Source organism: Helianthus annuus, chromosome 16 (genome assembly GCF_002127325.2).
Source record: "Helianthus annuus cultivar XRQ/B chromosome 16, HanXRQr2.0-SUNRISE, whole genome shotgun sequence".
Taxonomy (NCBI): domain Eukaryota; kingdom Viridiplantae; phylum Streptophyta; class Magnoliopsida; order Asterales; family Asteraceae; genus Helianthus; species Helianthus annuus.
Window position 1 is genome coordinate 20,792,312 of NC_035448.2, and position 25,833 is coordinate 20,818,144.

The window sequence follows — 25,833 nt, forward strand, 5'->3', positions numbered from 1 at the left end:
TAATGCGAGTAAAGGTCACGAGGCCCTTAACGGTAAATAATCGAGGGCCAAATCGCAAAGTTACCCCTTCAAAACCGAAAGGTTAGGTTATTAATTACCAAAGATTTGGTTAATGATTACAAAAGATTTAGAAATCTTGAAAATTTAGTCTAATGCGGGCCGCGAGCCACCTGCAAACACGCGTTCTGACTTGAGGATTCAGGCGGCCCGCGTACAAGTTGCCTGATCTCTCATGCGGGCCGCGTGAAAGTCCTAGATGCAGAAACTTTGGACAGACTTGTTGTTGAACGACCATTTGAGCAATAAATGAAGCATGGGCGCCCTCTACATGACCCCTAGCACCCAGGGCCACCTGGTGAACATCCATGCTCCATGGTAGGGTGATGTGCAATGATCTTAAGCCCACTTTTTCACTATAAAAGGCAAGGCATTGTGCATAAGTGAAACACACCTCAAAACCTGCTTTCTGATCATTCTTGGAGCTCTCAAGCTTTCTTCTAACATCCTAAGTCTTGCACCAAGCTTCTGTAAGTTGCCTAACCCTTTGTGGTTTCGTTTTTCCATAGTTTTAGCCTAAAAGTCAATCCGTCGTAACTAACGGTTGACTTTGCGATAAATCACGAATGGTCCAGTGGTTTGTCGAGTCAAAGATAGTTATATGATGGTAATCATTTGGGCATTAAACCCCTAAAAGGGCACCTTCTGATTCCCACTCTAACTAGATCAAATATCGAGTCAAACGTGCTTAGAAAAAGTCAACAGAAATGTCATTTTGCGATTTTTTGCATAATTTGTAATGTAGATGATATGTAGCCTGTTTGAACACTCATAAAACATGATAATAAGTATATAAACTAGTCTAAGCTTGTTTGATCCGACCAATTATTGTTTTGACCCGGTTCGGAGCCGAAAGTCGCAAAAGTTTGACTTTTGCATTGACTTCAGCTCTGACCCGTTAAAGTTTGATTTAGATATGCCTTAGGACTCTCTTAGGACCAGGTTACATGATGGTATAACCCTCTGTGACCGGTTCGTTGTTTGTCCGAGTCTTTTACACATTTCCGTTAAATGCTTAAAAGTTGACCGTAACGCCCTTTTTAAATTAAAACAAGAATTTCGGACAAGTGAAAGGATCATAACCTTGGTTACTGATTTCTAAGCATGTCCCTAAAATTTCATGTCAATCCACGGTCCAGAATAGGAGTTATGCTAAATAGCGCAAATTGCGAAACTTTAGTAATTAAATAGCGCAATTAGCATAACGCCTATCTAAACCCGGATTTCGACACCAAACCTTTTACTCACTGATGTAAAATAATATTTTGGGATTTTTAAAGATTTTTAATTATTTTTAACCTGCTCATAACCTGCGGTTATGGCAACGGTTCGGTAAATACCGAATATACCCTTTTCGGCCATAACTTGAGTTCTACAAGGTCTTTTGACCCGATTCCAGTTGCCACTGATTTTAAATAATAAATAAAGTATTTTAGACTTTATAAACTGTTCGGGAAACTCACATTTCCTGTAGAACTCAGAAACCTCTTTTATAATCTTTAAAAAGACCGAAATACCCCTACGGGGCATAATATGAACTTAAACTCGTTACGGACATTATGGAAGGTATCCTACTGATACCACAACCTCTTTAAAGCATGTTGACTTAGGAAAACAGTGTAGGACTCTTACGGTTACCCGTTGCGCCTTTTGCGCGCACGGTTCGGCTTATGTAACTAGTTTACATAAATTAGTCGAAACGGGTCAAACCATATTGTTTTGACCCCAAAATCTAGAGTATGAATATTATACCCATATAAAACAAGTCTTCAAACTTGTTGGGTCAAAGTCACACTCCATTCACGGTTTTCGCCTTTCATGCGATTAAACCATAACTATCCTTCGAAACTGACCGGTCTAGGCTACGGCTAAATTAAAGACCCGTTAGGATTATAATAGGTTAATTTAAACCTTCGTTCCAGATTAAGGGACCAGTAAAAGCTATCTGCAATTTATTTCAATTTAAGGAATTATACTTGCAAAGGTAAATACTTGTAACTTATTTTCCGTTATACGGGCTTGGGTTACGGTATCTAAAATACCGCTTGGTCGGGCAATTGACCCCAACTCATTAGTAGTTGGGTATTATCAATGTGACCCGTTTAAAAACTTGTTTTGTTGGCTTTACGCCTTTGGGGGCTTAATGACCATGTCCCGGATATCCTTGGCAGCATTTACGAATGGCCACGACCTTGACATCCCGGTGTAGGCGTACACCCGACATTATGTCCATGATTATAAAAGTGTAGCCGTTGGTTACCCGCCACGGTTTTATGCTATGTGGTGTGTCTATTAAACTTTAACCCGGCACGACCCGGGCGACCGAACGCATAGTAACATGTAATTCTTTACAAGATTTGATTATAAATTATCCCAAGTTATAAAGAGTTTGTGCCTTGAGCATTTAAACCAATTTTATTAAACATTTTACAAAAGTGTCGGTTGAATGTATTTACCAGTGTAAACTGACGTATTTTCCCCAAAAAGACTAAATGCAGGTACTATGCGTAATTGGCTGGGATTTCTCCTTAGCATCATTAGAAGTCTCGCAAGCTTAAGATGCCTGAAGTCTGTTGAACAATACTTTTGTTATTATTATTGATCCCCTGTGGATTATTATTTCAACAATGGTGATACGTTGATATTACACTAAATGTTGAAATATATTATCTTTATGCTTCCGATATGCATTCATTTATATTGTGTGGTTTGACTATAATGTTGCCAACTACGTCACGGTAATCCCCCACCGGGCCCACCGGTGAGACACGTGGAAATCGGGGTGTGACACACTTGCAATCCCATGCTCTTCAACCATAGCATATCACTTTTCAACGGCTCAAGCTCACTCTCCGCCGTTGCCCGCGCAGTCTCAGAGTTCTCCAACTTGTCTTCTATCTCAGAAAGACGGCGGGAAGTTTCAGCCTGTTTGGTTCGTTCAAGATCTAAATCTTTTTTAACAGCATCAACCTCCGCTTTAAGTTGTTCATGCTCAGATAATAAAGTAATAAGTTCTTCTATCTCCTTCTCCTAAGAGCAAGGGTAGCACAGGTATGTACCTCTCTCTGTTCACTCCTCTCCCTATGGGAACGCGCCTCATCCCGCGCAGCCTCAGCTTCAGCTTTTTCTTGCTTCAATTTTTCAATCTCCGCATCTTGTTTCTTCAACTTCTCAACTTCAGCCTTAAGATTATTGATAACATTGCGGAGACCCATCTTCTCAGCATTATCTTCCTCGCAAATCTCTTTCCAATTTTTGCGCTCCTTGGAAAGAAGGGCAGCTTCAGCTTCTGCTTTTCTCTTCCATCCTGCAACTGACCATTCTTCAGTTTTTCGGTCATGATCAAACTTGGCCCGGTCAGCTTCCAACGCAGCTTTCAACTAGGCTACTCGGGCCTCATCTGCAGAAAACTTTTTTCTTGGACTCTTCATAAGCAGCCTACTCTTTATGCATGCTACGCCACCCACGCACTATGCGGTGCGTAGTATACGTATAAGTGACAACCTCTTCAAGATAGGCATGATAGGTCTGATCATGAAGATGCCCCTCCTGAAATTTAATCTCCCCAGGCGGGAAGGTTCCCTGCAACCAGTCTCGGCACACACGCCAGTCTGAAAAGGTGTCACCTTTCTTCAAGTTCCAAACAGGGACATGAATTTCAGAGGCGTTCTTCTCTGAGTAGGTTCTATAATAATAATCCCCCAAAGTTTCATCCGGGCGTATAGGAGAATTTTTATCAGCATAAGAAAAAGAACCTTGGTCCTCAGTAGGAATCTTTTCAATATTTACAGGCGCAGAACCACAAGCCGCAGAAGGAGAAGTTGCTACAGGAATATCTTGAGCAGACTTCCCTTTCCCCGGATTACGCGCCACAACTTCAGGAGATTTTGGATGTCCAGGATCAACATCCGTGGCCTCGGAGTTAACAACCATCTCCGATTCCACAGCAACCTCAGCAGGATTTTCAACCTCAGGGATCTCTACCTCAGCAGTCTTCTCCGCCTCATTATCGCCAGCAGCTTTAGTGCTCTCTAACTGCTCGCTAATCAGGGCGCGAGGAGAAGAGGGCGGAAGATCCTCATTAACAGCGGATGATGGCTCCGCATGAACAGGAAAATTCGATTTTTCTGCAAAAACAAAAATATATATTACAAACACGCAATGCGCATAAAAGGAAAACAAAGAAAAACACCTACCAAGAAGCGGGTTCGCGATAAAGGCATCAAGATTGCCTCTTCTGGTGATTTTCTTCTTTTAAACCTTCTTGACAGGCTGACCTTCAGCCTCAGCATCAGCTTGTTTTCTCTTCCCCGCCTTCTTCCTCAACAAATGCTCAGGACTTGACTCTAAATCAATAGGGTCATCAGGATTTGACAAAGGAACGTCCGCAGTATCCCTAGGTTCCAGCTTAGGTTTCCTCACAACTGCAGGCGCAAGACCCTCTAATGAGTCAGATACCACCACATAATCACACCAGGAGTCAGAGGAATGGCGCATACCTTTCTTCTCTCCTCTCACATTTTTGGCTTTGGAAGATTGAGTTTTCTCCACATCACTCCTTTTTGGCACAGCAGTGGCAGCAGGCGCGCGTTTTTTTCTTTTCAGGGCCTATGCCCAGGTTGGACAGTTCACCTACTGAAAAACACAAAGTTTACAAAAAGCTAGTCAACGCGCAAAAGCAGCAGAAAATAGTATTATAGTAAAATTACCAGCGCCAGTTGCGGGTTGCGCAGCCAAGTCCTCATCCCGCGGTAGAACGAAATTCTTCACAATCCGAAGATACCAAAGCTCCTCGTCAGCTTTTTTGGGAACAGTGGCCATCTTCCCATCTTCTCTCTCAAAAGCAACAACATACAAAGAAATAACTGCAGAAGAGAGAAGCAGAGACAAATTCAAAAAAAAAAACACAACAAAGGGAAGCAAACAGGGCAAACCCCAAATCTTACTTTTGCCATCTTCCATATACATTGGCTTCTCCTCCCGATTCATCCTCCAGTTCAGACTCATACTAGCATCAACCAGGGATTTCTCCAGCAGAGCAGTTGATGGAATGTCCTTCAAATCCTTGTACCAATTTTTGGAAAAAGGAGTCTGAATGGTCTCAGTTGGAACATCCTCTTTTCCCCTAAAAGTCATCCTCTTCGGAATCACCCCAACTTTAATAAAGAAGAACTTTTGTTTCCAGTTATGAAAAGACTTTGGGGTTGCAGCAAGATCTTCTTCGCAGATTCCCTTTGCACAAACGAGTAGAACCCTTGGGAACAATGCATCTGATGAAACACCCGGAAACGGGTAACCGTCGGATCGATATGCATTGTACGACAGACGAACTCAAAATGGCGAACCCTGACCATCCCAATAGGGTGGATCTGAGAAAGATGGAACTTCTAATACGAAAGAATGTCAAGAAAGAACTTCGTTGCAGGAAATCGAAAATTGCCTACAGAGAAAAAATCCCAAAATAAAGTGATATACCCGGTCGGAGCATCCGCCGCCGTCTGACCCTCATCAGGGTATCGAGCGTCCCAACTAGCAGGAAACTTGAAGTTTCGAACCAGACCATCGAAGGTTTCTTTAGACCACTTCAATGGTGGAAGACCAGCAGCCATTTCTTCAGAAGAATCTTCGTGATGGTCCCTGGTTGACATAGAGGAGAAAAATTACAAATTCTTTCAAGAAACTGACAAGGGAGATGAAGAAGAAAAGGTTTTTCAAAAGGCAATGATTGACGAGAATAAGCAATTGAAAGATTTATATACCCACCGCCATAAATAACCTAGATAACTGCAACAACACCTTTTTCGGGGTTGGCACGGTTACCCAAGCATCAGGGGCAAGTGGGAATAGGCAATAACGCGAGTTTACGCACGCGTGAGAGACACGATCAGCGACGTACAACTGACAGCGACACCCTATCACACGTCAACAGTCATCATTGTACCTTTTCACCTGCCAAAGTCAAGATTTTCAAAATCAGAATCATGAGCAAGAGTATCTTCTCCAAAAGGTTCTCTCCTTTCGCGCCAAAAACTCTACAGCAAAAGTACCCATCTCTCATAGTCCAGTGCTCCACTTATTTTCATAAGAGCAGCACTAGACTGGGGGGACTTGAAGGGGTAAGGTCCCAAAAACCTTGCTTCAGGTACTTAAGACCTTACTACAACCTCGTCTTTAAGCCTTCTTTAATAGACCTTGCGCGGCCACTCACTGGTTCTACAAAAAGAAGTTAGGATGAAAACTATGTTTAACATCTACGCACCAAAAGGAAACTAACAAATCCTTGCACCGACCTCCATAGCAGATAGGATAAAGATCCTAACAAACACTTCCGCATAAATAATATCCAGACTTGGATAAAAATAACTTCTCCGTTACCACGAAGTTAACGTGAGGAAGAGTCACACAGGACTACAGTTGTATCCTTCTAGAAGACTCTATCATGCACCACTATTCGGTTGTAACCGAATGGCCATGTGGCATCATCCCAAGCCCCCACAAAGTCACGATGATGGCACGAAATTGAAGAAAGATCTACACTTGCCCACTTTCAACGTGGCAACACCCTAACCGTTGATCAAAATCACGATCCCTGTGCATACCCAAATCGTTAGGGATTTAACGGGAGGGAAAATAACCGCTCACGGAAAAGGCACTTTCCGTCAACCTTTCATCAACAAATTTTCCCGCCCAAACTCCGGCTATAAATAGAAGGGTAATTCAGGTATAATTGGAAAGTTACATTCACTTCACTTTCACTTCTTCTGCTTCATCAAAACCTGTACTTATTCTCACGCCGGAGGGTGGTCACGGAGAGAACCTCCATTCTCCCCGTGGCGAGTCTAACGGCTGTTGTTTTCCAGTGATTGCTAGAGGAAGAAGATCATTCACGAATCGAACGAGAAGATTTAACCCCTTTTATGCAGATTCGAACCCCCTGGTTCAGTTGATTCTGGTCAATTAAACCAGTGTTTCTTCAAATTACATAACCATCACATAAAATAATTTTGCTAAGCTTTGAGATACATCATTAATTATGTTCTTTTTTTTTTAACAGCCAATAAAATTTTATTACTATTTCAAGGGCCAACAACGTATTAGCCCACACCAAATACATACACCAATTAAACTATCAACCTACTAACATTTCCTTGATACATCAAAATTACACCATTCCTCCCACGTTATATCTTTTAGATTCGAACGGCCTCCAATCCATAGAAAACCCAATTGCTTAATTTCATTCGTCATCCAATCCAATTGTATTTCTTTGTCATTAAAAATGAGATTATTCCCTCTCCACCATAGTACCTATATTACCACTTGCATTACTGCGAAAACTAGTTTCCTCCACTTCATGCTACCTCGGACATATTTATGCCAGTCCAACAAGTCTTTTGCTCGGAAAGCATAAACATTTGACACCTTGCACCGATGTGATACGAAATTCCAAACATTCAGTGCCATTTCGCAGCTTACAAATAGATGATGCACATCTTCTTCCTCCTGATTACAAATTCTGCAAAAGGTTTGACCGGTCCAAACATTCCTCCGTGCCAATGCCGCCAACATTGGAAGCCGTTCCAGCGATAACCTCCACGCCAAGAAAATCACTTTTATTGGTATCCAATTATTCCATACGAAATCATTTCCCAGATTTGTGAATCTTGAATTTTGTAACCAGTTCTTAAGGCTCTTAACAGAAAAACGACCTGAAGTATCCAACTCCCACCTCCACTGGTCCACACCGTGACCACCAGCCACCGAGAACAGAAGTTGGGATAGGTCCTGAACTGCTGCCATTTCTTCCGCCGATTCTGGTTGCCGCACCCAGCAAAAATTCAGTACCACCATTCCATTCAATACCTTCATTCGGTCCGCCACCATTGCGTTCTTTAGGCCTTCTAAATTGAACAAAACAAGGAACCTGCATTGCAACGTCCCACCTTCTAGCCATCGTTCCTTCCAAAATAATACTGAGTCACCAACCCCTGGTATAGCCCGAAAATAATCTGGTAAGTTTATCCCATAATCCACCATCTCCTTTGACACATTAAAGACTTGCTTCCACGGCCCAGGTATCGACATCTTCCTCGGAATCGGTTCCATGATCTCTCACTATTATGAATACTCCATATGACTTTCCCTAAAATAATATTCTTCACATTACCTACAGAACTTAATTGTGATTTAAGTTGTAAACTAAGCTTTGAGATACACCATTAACTATGTTCCGATGTTGTAAACTAAGCTTTGAGAATTATTAGTTTGTTCTGTTTCTTTTCTTCCTTTCCTTATTGTATGTTGTAGCTTCTTGCTACAGTTTTTGTTGTGATAATAAAGGGTTCCTTGAAGAAAATTGTGATTTAAGAAGTAGAACGCTGGTTCAAACATGCTCGTTAGCTCGTGAATATCCACCATGTTCGTCGGCGGTTGTGGGGAACGTAAGTTTAGAGGGAAGTTGTGGTTTCATTTGAGTTTATGAGGATAGAAGTTTTTATTTAGAGTTTTTAATTACTTTTGATAAATGAAAAATGCAAAAAGAAGTGATTACCCTTGAACTCAGTTAAAGTTAAACTGGGTTAAGTGTTAGTACTCTAGTTTGTTACAAATTAAAAGGTTAATACCTTAGAATTTTACTTTAAACTATTAGTACCCTAGGTTGTTACCTTTCATAAACCATGAGGACTAACGACGTAACTAACTCCTAAAAAATAGAAGAACTGAAAGAGTTACACGTTTGACTTCTTATTCAAATCTAAAGAAAAGAAATCTTTACCAACTTTCTAAATCCTGGGAATCAAGAATACATTTCCACTTGGAAAATTATATCATAGTAATGCGTAATGGATGGTGGTCCATTAGCAAAAACAAAACATTTAAATAACTGGTTTAAGAAGGGAGGTTTTAGGTTCAAGTACTTTTACATACGACAGAGATTAAAAGAAATTTATCGTTAGAAAAAGAAATTATATCATAGAGTCCAAAGTTTTATTTGGATTAGTTTGATGCTATACTTGCTATAATATTTTTGTTATTTAAAATCACATTTTTTAAAGAATATGATTAACTAGTAATTACAATGACCCGTTTTTTAGTTTTGGTTTGCAACGTGTTCAACTTATTACAGCATGAGTTTTGATTAAAGTATATCTTTTCCTCATTACAATGATCTGACAAACTCATTATGGTGTTACATTTAATTTATTGTATACTGATATTAAAAAAAACACTAGTAGCAAAATTGATACTAATACCTACGGGTCTAAACGAGTCAAGTCGAACCCGAGCTCGATCAGGCGTGAACACGAGCTCGTTTAACTTATGAAGGCTTGAGCTCGAGCTCGGCTCGTAAGTAGTTTTACAAGCTCGAGCTCGGCTCATTTTTTATTAATTAATTAATTTATAGTAATTATAATTATTATTTTATATATAATTTAGTTATTTTTCATAATTTTATAAATGGTAATTAATATTGTTTAAATATATATTTAATATATTAAATAAATAATTATATAAATAGTGAGCTCGTTAAGGTTCGCGAGTCAGCTCGAGCTCGTTAATTAAACGAGCTTGTTTTTAAGCTCGACTCGTTTCGAACTTTTGTAGCCGAACTCATGTCACTCGCGAGTAGCCCAGCTTATTTGCACCTACAATACCCTTCCCCATTATATTTATACATGTGTCATAAACCTACATATCTTCTTATAAATAGATCAGTTTTACAACATATTAGAATAACCCCCCATACAGAGAAAGAGACACCCAATTAGTACCAAACAAGCAATGAGATTGGCCTGTATTCATAAGATTTTTATTCTAAAAGATTCTTCTCCCACTTATTTTGTTTGGAAAAGGGACCATTTTTTTCATGCAAACACACCTAGAATATTGTGTTTTAGACTTTTAGCCTTTAGGTGGGATATGAATGGTTTGGTACAAATAATCAAAGAAAACTTGCACAAAATCAATTTTAAACAGCTTATTGACTATTCAATTTTAAGACCTTCTTTAAAGCTTTGTTTGTTTGTTCTTTGAATTTATGATGGACTCCACTTTTCATATACATTGTAATAGCATTAATAATACTAAATAATAATAATCATTGTTATTATAATGTATGGTGATAGTTCGAGTATATCGCGAGAACACAAGTCCAAAAATTAAGCTCAAAATCTTGCAGCAAACTCAAAAGTTAAACAACACAGGCTCAAAATCTCTCTTAAATATGTATTTAGTTGAATATTTAAATTTTAATTTATAATATTCAGATTCTCATTAAGGATAGACTCAAATATTACTTTAAGGGGTACAAAAAGTTATCATCTTAATCATGCAATACAACAAATTGGATGGCTTGTAAAATGTTGTATCTAATCTTAAAAGCCTAAGTTGACAACATGTCGTTGTCTTCTTTTTGTGTTCAACCTCTCATCATTATCTTGTTCCTATATCTATGAACCTTCTTGTGACTTGCTTTTAGACTTTCTTGTGCACCAAGTATCTCAAAATTCAAACAAATTTAATTACTTTATAGTTTTTAATACATATTGTTGACAAAATATAAGAATTTTCTATTTGGTATAGACGGGTTAAACACAAATGTATAGATATACAAGACCTATAAAGTTTAGAACTTTAGGTCAATGCATATCTATATAGTGTATCATGTACGTATTCTTATAATCCCAATATATCGACACATAAAGAGTAGGGTTTTAATGATATTTCAAACCCTAACCCGAAGCAGAAGCTTATAACTTGGGGGAAATGTATCAAAATCAAGAATTTTATAAAGAGAGAAATAATGCTAACAACATTTTATAATGTTAATCATGATAAAGAGGTACTTTCACATGGAACAAAAACTCTTTTTCAAAAGAGAATTTCTGGTTAAAATGTAAACAGAATCAGTGGTCAACTTTGTAAACCTGCGCACATTAAATTACACATGATACAAAAATACCCCCTTGAGTTTTAATTTAATCATCACATGTTTGACTTGTCAAAGTATCCACACCTACTACCTACTAAAAAGAATCTATTTTCCCCTTTAACAAATGAGTAGAGCCAAATCCATTCAAACACAAGAATGATTCAAGATTTCCCAAAGGTAAGATATGCATCAAATATTAATATATAAATAAATAAACAAACAAACATATGGTCCACTTTTGAATGATGATGTTCTCTTATCTCATACATATGTGCTTCACCTCTTGGACAAAAATCCAAAAACATGACAGTAATTCAAAGCAAGATAAGTTCAAATCAATCTAACCCTACAAAATTTTACTAGAAATTGGTTAAAGATTACCACTCCAACAATAATTTTCCGATTTATCGTCTTCATCATCAATGTTGTTCCCACCGTTTAGAAGGGGCCCGTCAGGAGAACCCGATTTAGAATTGCTAGATTTAGACATCCATGATCTTCCTTCTACATCAACACAAAACTTATTCGTTTTTGACGATGGAATTCTTCGTGTATGAAGCCTGTATTTCTACATTATAAGACAAATAAAAGGAAATACATTTAGTACTTATGAACAAAATAATGATATGGACAAAAAGTAAGGAAGTTAAGAACATTAACTAACTTGCAAATGGCTCTTCACTTCATCATTGGTGAGACCATCTACTCTCATAAGCTCGCGAATCTGCTTAGGTGTCGCTACTACAAAAGTTTTTGCAAGAATCATGATCAATGATACACCAATCTTGCATAAATATATGTTGCATGAATTTTAATGTATGACAATATGGTCTAAGTCTAACCTTGTGAACCACCTAGTTGTTGCAACGCATTGACAAATCGCCTATGCAACTCGTTGGACCAACATCTCCTTTGTTTCCTATATGTATGATGCTGAGGTGGTGCAACTGCAACCATAGTGCTACCAATTTGTATGTTTGGTTGAACACTTGGTATATAACACGAATTAGTCAATCGACTATTTTCATTAACCGTAGCTCGCCCTCCATCTTCTTCCTCAGTTTTCTGCAACCAAACCAAACATATAAATTCATACATTTTATTAGTTTTAAATAACTCCAAACACACCACTTTGTTCCTTCAAGTTTTACCTCTTTAACCATTTGATTAAGACTCTCATTAGTGTTCCATAAATGTGTAGAGCTCAACCAATTCTTCTTATCACCATTATCTTTTCGGTTTATAGCCGTTTCAACTTTTGCGTCATCATCATCAACAAACCTGTTCTTAAGCGGCATAAATTCTTCAAGTACCGGTTGTACATTCGACGATTTCTCCAACACCATTGCTTCTTCTTTCAACGCACCAATCGCTAAAAAATTACACATCAAACATGATCAAACTAAATTCTCAAAAAAAAAAAAAAAAAAAAAAAAAAAAAAACTGAATTAACAAAATAAAACAAACCATCATTAATGAGGATCATGCACAGGGGAAGTTCTCGTTCAAACGCTTCGATTTTACGCGTTTCTGACTCTAACCGGTTGACAAAATCGTTAACATGCAATAACTTCTGTGTTACGCTAGTGACTGTTGATAATTCTGTAAGAAAATGAGTGATTGATTTAGGGATAAAAACAGGTTGGAGATCCAAGCTTAAGGTGCCCATGAATAATGAATATAGAGTGGATTGGTTATGTTGATGTTGTTGTTGATGAAAAGTGGGAAAGTGATGAAGAGAGAAAATATTGTAAGAATATAAAGAATGTGAAGAAAGACAAGAAGAGAGAATCAAGGGGGAATTTAGATTCTTTTTTCATGTATCGGTTAGTCACGTATGTTATCGTCCCACAACCACTCTATCATATTCTTTAATGAATAAGAATCTTGAAAATTTTCACGAGATCAGGGGCTGTCCTCCCGGTGGTCCATGTGCGCGAGTAGAAAAATTGGGCTTCTAAGTTATAAACTTATATACGAAAAAATATACAAAAAATGGGCCCTTTCAAAAAGATTGATACTTACCTGGGTTTAAATTTTTAAGTTTTTAATTGAGTTAGAGCATTCTCATCCAAACCACCAAAATCTGTGTGGGGGGTTTTTTAAAATATAAGAAGTATAAAAAGTGGTTGTGAGTGGAGGAGAGAGAAAATGTTACTGTTCATCTGTATATTTGGGGGGACACTGTTCACCCCCTATATTTTTTTAATATATATTGAAAGTGGTTGTGAGTAGAGGAGAGATAAAATGTAATATATATTGAAAAGGAGAGAGAAAAAATATTTGTTTTTAGTGGAAATATATTGATATAGGACTTGTTTTTTAGTGGAATGTATGTATATTTTTAGTGGATTGGATGTGAATAGTGGTGCACAAATCGGGTTTTTTTAAAAACCGGGTTTCGGGTAGGATCGGGTTCGGGTAGGATCGGGTTTTAAAAAATCGGGTTTTTTTTAAAACCGGGTCGGGTCCGGGTCCGGGTTTTCTACCAAAAATGTATACCCTATATACCCGGGTTCGGGTAGGGTTCGGGTCGGGTTTTATAAAACCCGGGTATTATAATACCCTATTTCCGGGTTCGGGTCCGGTTCGGGTATTCATCGGGTAGGGTTCGGGTATGCATCGGGTTGGGAAAAAACCCGCACCGGGTATTAAAAAACCCGCATCGGGTTGGGAAAAAACCGCATCGGGTAGTGCGGTTGTGGCTGGAGAAGGCTAGACGAGTGATGCAGGTGGCTCAAGCAATTGCATGTTGAGCCGAAAAAAATCAAATGAGAACAACCAGGACCAGCCATGCATTGTCACGAGATTTAGTGGGGTTTTGGTTTAGTTCTTTTGGGCTTTGAAAAGAAATATGTGGATTACATAATTTTGTTCATTATAAGAACTAGAAACCTAATACTTAAACAAGATTCATTACATCAAAGTGCATACATAATTTTGTAAAATCATAAGAACTAGAAGTCTTAACGCATACATAATTAAACAAGATTACATCAAAATCGGGTTTTTTTAAACCGGGTTTCGGGTATAAACCGGGTTTCGGGTATAAACCGGTTCCGGGTTCGGGTTCGGGTATTTATAAAACCGGGTTTCGGGTATAAATCGGGTATAAAAAAAACCGGTTCCGGGTTCGGGTTTTAGATCAAATATGCATACCCGGTCCCTACCCTACGGGTAGGGTCGGGTTCGGGTTCGGGTATAAAAAACCCGGGTTTTATAATACCCGGTTCCGGGTTTTTTTTTCGGGTCGGGGTCCGGGTTCGGGTTTTTTGTGCACCACTAGATGTGAATGCTCTTACATTTACATAGGGTTGGTTGGGTTAATGAGTTTAAAAATCATGTGGGGTTGTAAATGTTAGTGGATTTTTAGATTTTATACACTTTTGTTATGTTTTAATTATATGAAATAAAAAAATAAAAATTTGGACTTCCCAGAAAGTGAGTCCTGGACGGTCGCCTCTTGAACGCGTCTCAAACAAGCGCCTTTTGAACGAGATTGATTAGGTGCTCATGTTCGTTTAATGCACGATTATTTTTGTGAAAATTTGTTATACGACGATGCAAAGTTTAGGCGTCGGTTTCGTATAAGCCGTCGTCTTTTTTTAAGAATTTCTAATGATCTTGCGGGCCAATATCCATTTCCACACAAAAAGAAAGTGCTAGTCGTAAAATTGGATTCTCTGGAATACAAAAGCGTACAGCCACAATCCGGCAACTTGCATACGGTACAAGTGATGCGTGGGATAAATATTTAAAGATGTCAGCCAGAAGTTGTCGTGACTGTCTTGATAATTTCTGTGAAGGTATTCGTTAATTATTAATTGTTACTTATATTATTATTGTTGTTGTTGTTGTTGTTGTTGTTGTTGTTGTTATTATTATTATTAGTGATACCCGTGTGCAAATACGAGTGGTTTTTAGAAATTCATAGATACCATATTTTAATAGAAAGTACAGATAGGTGTATAGATATTATAATTTTTAGTTTAGTTTTTGGTTTGATTAATATTAAAATAGTCATGAGTTATTCTCACAAATTTTGTGTGTTGATGCATTTGAACTCTTATATGCAACTAAAGAAAAAATCAGCCTAAACAAATAATCAAAAGTAGTCACTACCTTTCATCGTAAACAGTGAGAACTACTATTTTAAATAGTGATATCTGGTGGAAAGTATGTGCAAACATAGGTTGTTTTCAGAAAACCATTCATACCACAGGTTGTTTTTAGAAAACCATTCATACCACATTTTATCGAAGTTAGGAAGGTAGTTATGGGGGGTTTTTATTTGCAGAGCCATGATCGGAGAAGGAAGATGAGTAGGGTTGAACAAGATGATAGTGGAAACCGCTTTGAAGAATTTTGAATTCGAGACGGCATTGTAAGCTTTGTTTGGGGATGGAACATGGGTTTTTATAGGGTGAAAAAATGAAAGCTGACGTGGCATCTGTTTCAAAGATCTGATGGCTAACATCTGTCCACGTGGCAACCTCTGTTGGGGATAATGAAGGACATTTGTTAGGAAACCTCTATTGGAAATCAACAGAGGTTGGGAACAGTGGAATGAACAATGGCTGATTTTAGTCTATCAGTGGATAGACATCAGAGGTTATGAACAGTGGCTGATTTTAGTCTATCAGAGGATAGACATCAGTGTTTAGTATAAACAGAGGTTATGAGAACAGATGATACCTTTCAGGAGTGGATGAATTTTTAGCCAAGCAGAGGTTTTAAAAACAGTGGTTTTGAACAGACTTTAAGGATTTTTGAAAATTTTTCCAATCAAAGCTATTTTTTAAGGATAGATTTTTTATTTTCAGAAAACATTTTAATGCTTTTGATTGACCAATTCAGCAGGATTTGCTGGGTTCGAATTTGATTGACCAAGCTCTGATACCAATTGTTAGGATCTTGGTTTGATTGTTGTGACAGTTAAGATGATAACAATGGAAGAAGATAAAACAGAAATGGAAATGTGCAGTGGAATAATAAACTTTTAAATCACAACAATGAGAGGAATGTTATCATTATCATGCTTTTATAAAGATTGCAATTACAATGTTTACGTGTGCATGAGAATTACAAACCCCCCCTCAGCCTGATCACTCCTAGTTTGTTTGTACAAAATGTCAAGAGAAAAGTGATAAATAGAACAGTACATGCACTGTTCTATTTATAGTACAAACAAAACATCTGAAGCATCTAAGCTGACGTCACCTAGACAGCGACATCTAACAACCTAACAAACTCCTAACATTTGCTATTAGCCTAAGCACTATTACATTGATAACCTCTGTTGAGCAGCATCAGTTGAATATCATCTATTGGTCTTTAACATCTGTTGAACCATAGCGCAGACCTTTGCTTCTTCAGACTTTGTCTTCATCAGCAGAGGATCACTGACGGGTGGTCCATTGGACAACCCTTTGCGATGCTAAAAGACAAGTTTATCCCTCATTTATGTGTGTAATTATCTTGAATTAGATAACTACTATTGTTTATGTCTCAGGTACGGTTTGGCGGCTCAAATGGAGAAAAAATGCAGCTTTGAAGGCTTACAAGTTGAACGGGTTGAGAATGTGGAGCATAAGATGAACAAAGCACAAAATTCAGGCTGCCACCGTAAATCACGGTCCTACCGTAATTTACAGTGGACCTGAAAAGCATTTGGCTCCCACCGTAAAACAGTAGTGCAGCACCGTAACACTTTTATGTCCACCGTAATTTACGGTGGAGCCGTAAATTACGGTGGAGTCTGCGGAATTTGTGTAACTGCCACATTAAGTGAGTTTTGATGGTGTCTTTTCACCTATTCTCATCATTGGACGTTTTTGGAGCTTGCTAGGGGCGATTTTGGTGATCTTGCTTGGTTGTAGACATTATCTAAACATTTCGTTTGTGTTTTCGATCCGTATGAACATTGAACTTTGTGCTATGATGATTCACCAAGCTATATGTGGCTAAACTCATGGTGATCATCCTGAATTGAACGTTTGTTTAAGACTTTTGTGTTTGGATTCGTATTTCTAGAATAATAGACTTGCAATGTTTGTTTGTTTATTATGGTGTGTGGATGTTTGATTATAAATTGTTGATTGATGTTATACTCATATTCTAAACCGTACGTTCTTGGTGTCGTTGACAATCGAGATATCACGGGAGGGATTAGGGTTGGATATTAGTCAATTGGTTATCGGGTAACAACCTCGCATTGTCATAATCCGAGTACTTAGTTCCCTTTTATCACAACAAACAATTACACACGAATCATGTCTATGTGATTCTTTCTAGTGAATTTAAACACAATTGTCCAAAGCAAACTGGAAATTTAGGATGGTCGCTTGTTCCTAATCTGTTTACAAACTACGGTCTTTGATTTGCAATTTAATTAGTTAACTTTAGTTATTAAAACCAAAACAATCAAATCTTGAATTTTAATTTCTGCATTTTAGGTAATTATAGTTTAATTGCAAAGCTACACAATCGACATACTTTCCACATACTCCCTGAGTTCGATACCCTCTTACCGCTATCTATAGTTGTTTTTGGGATTAAATTTGATTGTGACCGCGACATCACGTCAAATTTTGGCGCCGTTGCTGGGGAGTAGTGCGCAACGTGTGTTATCTTGTGTGTTAGTTTGAAAAAAAAATAAAAAAAAAAACCAAAAAGATTTCTTTTATGTTCAAGATTTACACTTGGTAGTTGAGTTGTGTTGTGCAGGATGACAGGGCATTACACAAATTTCAGCTTATTTACGTGTAGATTATGCGGGGGTCCATGACATCCATGTATTGGTTGCCACGAGGCTCACTACAGGAGGGCACATGGAAAACCGGTGTCTTATGTTTCACAGCTTCCACCTCCATCATACGTTGACGATTATAAATTAGAAATGGAGGATGACTATTATTCATATGGATACGAGCGAGACGAGGAAGTTTATTATGAGGCAAGGATGGATGGTCTATGTTTTTGTTGCGGTCGCGATCACACTTATGATTATGATGTGTGCCCGGTGTATTCGGAAAACCCGAAGTATTGGAATAAAAAGATGATGGAAGTGCGCATCTATAGACCGTATCAGGGATATCGACAATATCATCCCGAAGAATATTCTGAGCCCGAGGGTGTTTATGTTTATGAGACCGAGGAGGAAAAAGAGCTTGCTGTATTGGAAGTAACTTTGTCCAAACTCGAGCAATATTTAGCAACACCCAACCTGTCCGATGTAGACCGAATCAGCTGCTTGGTTTCTAAGTGTCATACTTTAAAAATTGAAGATAGAGATAGAAGAACGCCTCTCACCATTACCTGACGATATTAGAGATTATTCTCACATGAAGGAGGAGGTTGTGGAGGATAATACCACACTAATGAGTCCTTTATCTGATGAAGAGTCACTTGTAGATCAGATGATGTGTGCAGATTATGAGGTAGAGCAGGCTGATGGGATGGATATGTGCACCGAACCTCTTCCCATATCAATGATTCAAATTAACAAGTGTGGGGAAGAGGGTTCGAGGAACAAGATGGGAAGGGTGAAACTACCAGACATTAAGGTATATGTCATGAAGTGGACTAGCAAAGCCCGTAGGAGCAGCTTTAACATGCCAAATATACTGACAAATCTATGGAGATGGCATGTAAATTTCCGGGCATTTGTTGGAAATGTTGCGGGTAAGTGTGCATTAAGACCACCATAACGCATATCAGGTATGGTCTGGCTGAAGACCTTTAAACTTAGCGCTCTCGGGAGGCAGCCCGAGGTTGTAGAGTATTGTATTTGTGTTTTGTTTAGTTTTGTTTTGCTTTGTTTGGTTTTGTTGTGGTGTTGTGTTTGTGTTTTGGCAGGTTATTACGTTTCAATCCTCGTGGATGCAATGATTCAAGTGTGGGGATGTTTGGCAACATCCCCATTGAGATATCTGCGAATCCAAGAGATGTTTATGAACCGGTCCGATTACCGCTGCTGCATCACTACCAACACTGCTGATTTACTAATCAGGTTGTGTCTTGTCCTCATTTTGTGCACCTTTGTATATATTCATGTTTAAGTTTACGGTTGAGCGGATGGGTGGTGTTTAATGTGTTTGATGTGTTTATGGATTGTGAAAGTTGGTGGTGTTTTTAGTTATATATATAAAAAAACCAAAAAGAAATTTGTGGTTTGAGTTGAACAGCTTTTGGGTGATGTTAAAGAGTTAAGCGATCAAATCTTCCCAAAACCGTACATTGGGGTCAATGTATCCCAAGTGTGGGGATGGGGAGAAATTTTGAGGTTTTTGAAAATTTTTAAATCAAGCTAAACAATGTGAGAATTTGAACACCGTGGATTAACCCCAAATGATGCACCGGCAACCCTTAATACCCTTTGTTCTTGGTGAGAGTTGAAGCCACACATGTAAATAAATAATACTTGTCTTGATGAGAGTGGCAACGGGTGGGGGTGCATAAGAACTTGTGCCTTAATACGGTTTGAGTCCTTAGTTGAATGTGAATGTAAAAAGGATAAGGGCAACTAGGTAGCCTCGTCTTGGTGAGTGCGAGTGTGGGATTTGGGGGGTTGGACCTCATTAATTATATATATGAGCATGGTTGCGAGAGGGGCGGGGGTTTGGACATTTAGTTGCCCATTTTGTGCCTAAAAGCCGATCATTTGTTACCCCTTAGCTAGTTTCCCAAAAATTTACCCGACTTAACCCGGTCTTATAGTGTTAGTAGTTGTTTTAGTAGTGTGTAGATATGTTATAGTGTTATGTTGAATATTTGATTGAAAAAAAAAAGAAAAAAAAAGAGAAAAAAAAGCAATGAAAAAAAAAGAAAAAAAGTGAAAAAGCAATGAAAAAGAAAAAAAAAGTGATGTTGAGTTGTCTTGTATATAGAAGTTATGTCATGTTTATTGTTTGTTTCATTGTGTAATAAAAGACCGGGTTAAGTCCTTCGCTACTACATATATATTCGATTTCCTACCCGTACACCTAGCCACGTTACAACCTTAAAGCCCTTTGATTTGCATTCATGTTTGGCACTTGTTAGGAGAAGGACCGATTTAGGTACAAGCCTATAGTTGTGAACCACCCGTTTGCCTTTTGTGTGTCTAGCTCATAGTTGCTAGTGCTTACTTGTTGCCGAGATGAGAGACATAGCGAGGGGTGCATTGGTTGGGTGTTAAAAAGGGGTTAGTAAAAGGATTGTTTGTTTTTGCTTGGTTTACATTGATCGCTTGTTTTGAAAATGATTTGTAATGGGTTGCTTGGGGCAAGCAACGGTTAAGTGTGGGGATGTGACGGATGGTGATGCGTGTCAGTGTGTATATGTTTTTAATATATAATTAAGCCCTTTTTACACTTTTAGCCAAGTTTTAAATTTATAAAACACGATATTTACTAACACTAAACACACATATGGGCAAGTGCACCCATCGTGGACGTAGTATAGTGTTGGTAAGATACCGAGGTCGTCCAAGGACACAAGAGCTTTTAATACCGGTTTATCCTCAACGTCTAATCAAATCAAAAAGTTAGAAAAATGATTTTAAACTAAGAAAAATAAAAACTAACTAAATGCTGAAAAATAAAAATAAAATAAAAACAGATAGACAAGATGAATCACTTGGATCCGACACGTGTATTAGTATAACCTTTGATTATTTTCGCACTTTTGCACTTGTTTAAGAGATTATCTTAGTTATTGTAGCAGGCCCCTCTTTTGAAGGCGACGTTACCCTCAACCCAGTAGTTTGAGTCAGCAAGGATACAATCCTAAAGGGTCGGATTATTGAAAGATAATGAATTAAGTTATTAATGCAAATTGTGGTAGGCCCCGCTTCTGGCGGTGACGTTACCCTCGGCTAAGTAGTCTGAGTCAGCAGTGATACAGTCCTAAATAGCCGGGTTATAGTATTAATAGTAGTTAACTTATGAGGGGGTCAAAGAGTTTGGATCCCCGCCATCCAATACCTATGGGCATTGAAGGAGATCCTACTAAATTTGACCAAGGTCCCAAGCAGGACCTCTAAACGCTGAACAAGGGCAAGACCCTTACCAAACCGTTCCCTTAACCCCCGACCAGGTAGCCAACATACCTCCATATAGACCGTGGAGATATGAATGGTGAAAATCTTTTATTTTATATAGACAGTAAAATAACGCCAAGACACCACGGACAAACGATAAGGAAAGATCACCTTCAACATAAGTAACTAGTTATTAAAGTCATTAATACAAAACCAAATAAAAAGTGCAAAAGATTAAAAATAAAAAGTATTATACTAAACACTTGTCTTCACCAAGTGATGTAAGAGACTTAGGCAAACATGGCCTTGATTGTCAAGAACTCTTACGATCAATCTTGGACCCCGAGACGACTCACACACTCTACGATGGACAATGGATGATGGTGGTGGATGATGGTGTTATGGTGGTGGTGGGTGGTGGATGAGGTGTGAGAGAGGTGGTGTGCCAAGGGATGAGAGAGAATGAAGCCAAGCTCCTCTATTTATAGGCTGAACAGAAGGCTGGACACGGCCCCGTGTCCGCTGGACACGGCCCCGTGCCCGCCTGACACTCTCTCTCCTCATTAATTGTAATTGCGAATTACAATTAATGCGCCTGCTGTACTTTCACCACGCCCCCGTGCTCGCTGGACACGGCCCCGTGGTGGGCAATGGAAGCTTCTACTGGTTTGTCTTTTCTGCTACTTCCTGGGCACGCCCCCGTGTTCGCTGGACACGGGGCGTGTTCAGACTCTGTTTCTTCCTTTTTGCTTTGGGAGGTGCCGTTGAGGGTCCGGGCAGTCTACTTTTGTTCCTTTTCTTGTATTTATGGTAGAATTAGTGGTCTTTTTGCTTCTTTTGTGATTTTGAGCTCATTTCATCCTGAAAATACAAAAGGAAGACAAAAACACTCTTTTTCCAACATTAGTACTTAAAAAGGGTTAGTTTTATGCCTTAATTGATGTGTTTTATATGTTGCATTTTACACACATCAAATACCCCCACACTTGAACTTTTGCTTGTCCTCAAGCAAAACTCTTTAAATGTGGCTTACACTCCCAAATGGAATAGGTAGAAGAAAAGTTTTTTTTTTTTTTTTTTTAGCTTGTCCTAGAGTGTCGGGAATCCAAGGTTTTTATAGGTTTTATTTTTATTTATTTACAATCCTATTCGTTATGATTTATTTTTGAACTTTTCATAAGATGAATTACTTATTTGGGCATAGCATGCCTTATTAAAATTCCATTTATATACAAGTTCACATACCTCACGGGAGATCACTCAACACTCGGCCGAAGGTGTATGTTTTAGTGAATCACTCGAGAGCGGCACGGAACTTATGTCTTCCATAGGCTTGCCAAGCAATCAATCCTCCTCCTTTTTAACTTTTTACCTTTGTAAATATCAAGAGGACTTTTTGGGTGAAGGCTTGGGTTTAAAGGTGGGTGGTTGGTTAGTGGCTTTTTATTTTGAAGTATTTCTCCAAACAAGCTTTTATAGCTTTTGTTTGTTTTTGACTTCATCATATATATATATATATATATATATATATATATATATATATATATATATATATATATATATATATATATATATATATATATATATTTCGTCACATAAAAAGGTGAGTTTACGAAAAAGCGAACTTGTTACTAAAAAAAAATAAATAAAAAGGTTTTTGGTGGGTAAAAAGGGTTTTGGGGTAATGAAATGAAAGGTTTAGGCTCAAAGGGGCTATCTAGGGGGATTTTGGGTAGGTAAAAAAATGAAAAATAATGGTTTTGAAAGAAAAATGGTTAGTCCTAATGCCTCCATCATTTACTTACTTGGGTTTAAGTTGGTAAGGACCGGGAATGTATCGTCGTGGCAAGTTCTAGATTCGTAAGGACCGAGCGGCTATTCACACAAGAAACGAAAAATGAGCATTTGATCTAAATATGTGTATTTTTATGCTCAATAAAGGCTCAAAACTCACTTTTGTGGGAATGGGTTTTTAATGTGACCAAGCATATATAATCGACTTTTAAACTAGACTTGTTATGCCGTTTCATAATTTTCTTATGTTGGTTCCTTTTTTATCACGACGCTATCGGTTGTAAACTTGTAAAAATATAACCTTTTTAGAACTTGTTATTCCCAACTTAAACTAAGACAAGTAAATAAAAAAAATGAAAAAGTTTTTGAAAAAATTTGGGGTGTTTAGCGGTTCCAATAGAGTTTTGTGTAAGGCTTGTGTTTAGGATTTTGCAAAATTTCAAGGTTTTAGCATCCCCCCCCACACTTAAATTACACATTGTCCTCAATGTGTCCAAAAATAATGTTTTTGGTTGATTAGAATGTATAAAAGTGGGTTTAAAAGCAAAGTTTTGTGTTACTGGCATCCTGGACACGGCCCCGTGTTCACCGGGCACGGCCCCGTGGTCAAGTGCCAGTAACAAAAATTACAGAATTGAAACAGAAGCCTGGACACGGGGGCGTGTCCGCTGAACACGGCCCGTGTCCAGTTACCTGAACTGGGTGATTTTTCTGCAGGGGCTCAGCACGGGGCCGTGTTGGTTGGGCACGGCCCGTGTTGAGCCTTCTGTGATGGAGATTTTTGTCGGGTTGCTCTGTTCTTCGTGCATGGTTCCATTTTTCTCGTTCCCTTTTTTTTCATCCATTACCACCATGAGTGTGTTCTATTCTCAAAACAACCATCAATCATAAAAACCATCATAACATTGCAAATCATAGAGAGACATTACACTAAGTTAGCTAAATAACTAGGGGATACATAAGGTTATCATAAGGGTTCTACTTATTTAAGAAAATTTCGGGAATAGCTTCCCGATGTAGTAACTCTCTCTAGCCGATGGCTCCTCGGTTGTCATTCAAAGCCATTCTTCTATCTCCGTAGGGAGGTAAAAGGTAGCTTCATTCTCTTCGGTGTCTCGAGGAGGAACGCTCACCGGGATTCCTTGCACCACCCTCGGTTGAGGTACTTGGTGCATGGCGTGCCATTCTGCTGGAATGATAACCTCGGGTACTACATTCCACGCCCTTTGGGTTATCACCGGGACCAAAGGCGGGGAAGCGAGAAGGTTTAATCTCTGGTGCAGGAGATTTACTTCTCGTAGGCAACCCTCCAAACCTACCGTCAGATGATTAATACGATCCACCAAAGCTTCTTCTACTCCCGTCATCTCGTCTATGGCTTCCCTCAAAGCGTAAACGTAGTTTACTAGGGAATCCTCTGCCGTAGACGACCTCCTTCCATTTCGGTTATTTCTTGAAGATGTTCCGCTGTTTCTGCTGGCCATTTTCTGCGAAATAATCCGAAGATAACTAAACTTTTGCAAAACAGTACCTCGAACACGGCCCCGTGCTCAGTGAGCACGGCCCCGTGTTCAGCTATCTGCAGGATTTTTGTCTAACGACTCCAGGTTTTTAAATTATTTTAATACACTTTTATCGTGTTTTAAGCTTAGATAATTTAAAACAAAGTTATAGAACTAACTTTAGACAAGAATCCGTGGCAAAAACTCCTACAAATCTTTCATAGAAGGTTGGAATCATGGGTTTCCAAGCTTCCATGGAGGTAAGGTTTGAAAAATTTTTGGAAGAAGGAGAAATGAACAAAAGTGGAAAAGACAAGATGGTCCTTAGGAACCTTCTTTTAGCACTTACCTAGGATGGTATATGTGAAGATCCCAGGAATCTCTGCTTGGTGAAGTGGTCAAAAATGAGCAGGATTCAGGCTGCATTTAAAGAAAACGACAGCACACTGGACACGGCCCCGTGTCCGCTGGACACGGCCCCGTGTGCAGAGAAAATCCTGACACATTTTGTCCGTATTCTGACAGAATCAGCAGAGAATCTTCTGAGTGAACACGGGGGCGTGTTGACCGGGCACGGCCCCGTGTCGGCAGGCTGTTTTATGGAGTTTTGTTTCTTACTAAGGAGCTAATCTATATCGGGTGGCTCTTGACTTGTTGGAACAACCCCATAGTGCCTAAGATACCTTAATTGTCCTATACTAAGGCGAGAACGCAAGAGGTTGTCGGTGAGGGTAATTCCTATTTTCATTCTAGGTGGACAAGTCCAACCCTTTCCCGGGCTCTCGTTAAAGAAGGTGTATGCCGAATCGCTCAGGTCTATGTATGCATCGAACGAAGTCGATGGGGAGTCCTTCACGGCACAATCGACACAGGGACGACTATCGTCCGCGTCTTTTCTAGGTAAGAAGGTATTTTCGGGAGCAACGAGGTTGTCGGAATGCGGTTCCAACATTTCCTCATGGTCATCATCTTGGGATGAATCTAAAAAATCCTTCCTAAGTTCTTTTGACCAATTAAGAAGTAGTTCTTCTAGTTGAAATAGCTCGTCAAGGAGCATTTCTCCTAGAATATCTGGCTGGGCGCATTCGAGGGAGAAATAGTGCTTATTTTTACTTTCGCCCCTCTTAAGGTTACAAGGAATCGGTGGGTCTATATAGTGGGGCCTATAAGTGAGGAAAAAACATTTTAATTCCTCATGTTCGCCTCCACATATTCGACACCACAAACCATAAGAGTGCCGAAAGTAAAAAGAATTACTATCACTCATGTTTGTGTCAGAAATTACCAACCGCCGGGATCTAACGGTTCTGTTTTCAGTAACTGAATCTTGGGCACGGGGGCGTGTTGAGTGGACACGGCCCCGTGTTCAGCCTACTGTCTGACTTAAAACAGGATTGCCAGTTCCAATGATTGAGCACGGGGCGTGTTCAGCGGGCACGACCCCGTATTGAGCTCTGCAGAAGCTAAAAATCTAAGAAAAAATCCTAAAAAATTAAAGAAAAATAAAAATATGATTAGGCCGTTGA

General features: G+C 38.9%; 1 protein-coding gene across 2 annotated transcripts; it reads right to left on the reverse strand.

Moving 5' to 3' along the window:
• Window positions 1-11,175: 11,175 nt before the first annotated feature.
• LOC110915925 (transcription factor HHO5) lies at window positions 11,176-12,920 on the reverse strand. 2 transcript variants are annotated; one of them, XM_022160674.1, is made up of 5 exons: window positions 12,458-12,920; window positions 12,142-12,362; window positions 11,833-12,055; window positions 11,655-11,731; window positions 11,176-11,558 (listed from the first exon to the last, which is right to left on the reverse strand). In XM_022160674.1, exons 1-5 carry the CDS (start codon window positions 12,657-12,659, stop codon window positions 11,361-11,363), a joined length of 921 nt encoding a protein of 306 aa, XP_022016366.1. In that variant the 5' UTR covers window positions 12,660-12,920; the 3' UTR covers window positions 11,176-11,360. The 2 variants fall into 2 exon arrangements, with proteins under 2 accessions (XP_022016366.1, XP_035841981.1); XM_035986088.1 differs by having other exon boundaries at window positions 11,373-11,558; window positions 11,651-11,731.
• Window positions 12,921-25,833: the final 12,913 nt, after the last annotated feature.

Coding starts and splice junctions, on each gene's coding strand:
- LOC110915925 (XM_022160674.1), bottom strand. CDS start 12,659: ATGGGCACCTTAAGCTTGGATCTCCAACCTGTTTTTATCCCTAAATCA. Junction 12,363..12,457: donor CATGATCCTCATTAATGATG/GTTTGTTTTATT, acceptor GTAATTTTTTAG/CGATTGGTGCGTTGAAAGAA. Junction 12,056..12,141: donor TTAATCAAATGGTTAAAGAG/GTAAAACTTGAA, acceptor GTTTGGTTGCAG/AAAACTGAGGAAGAAGATGG.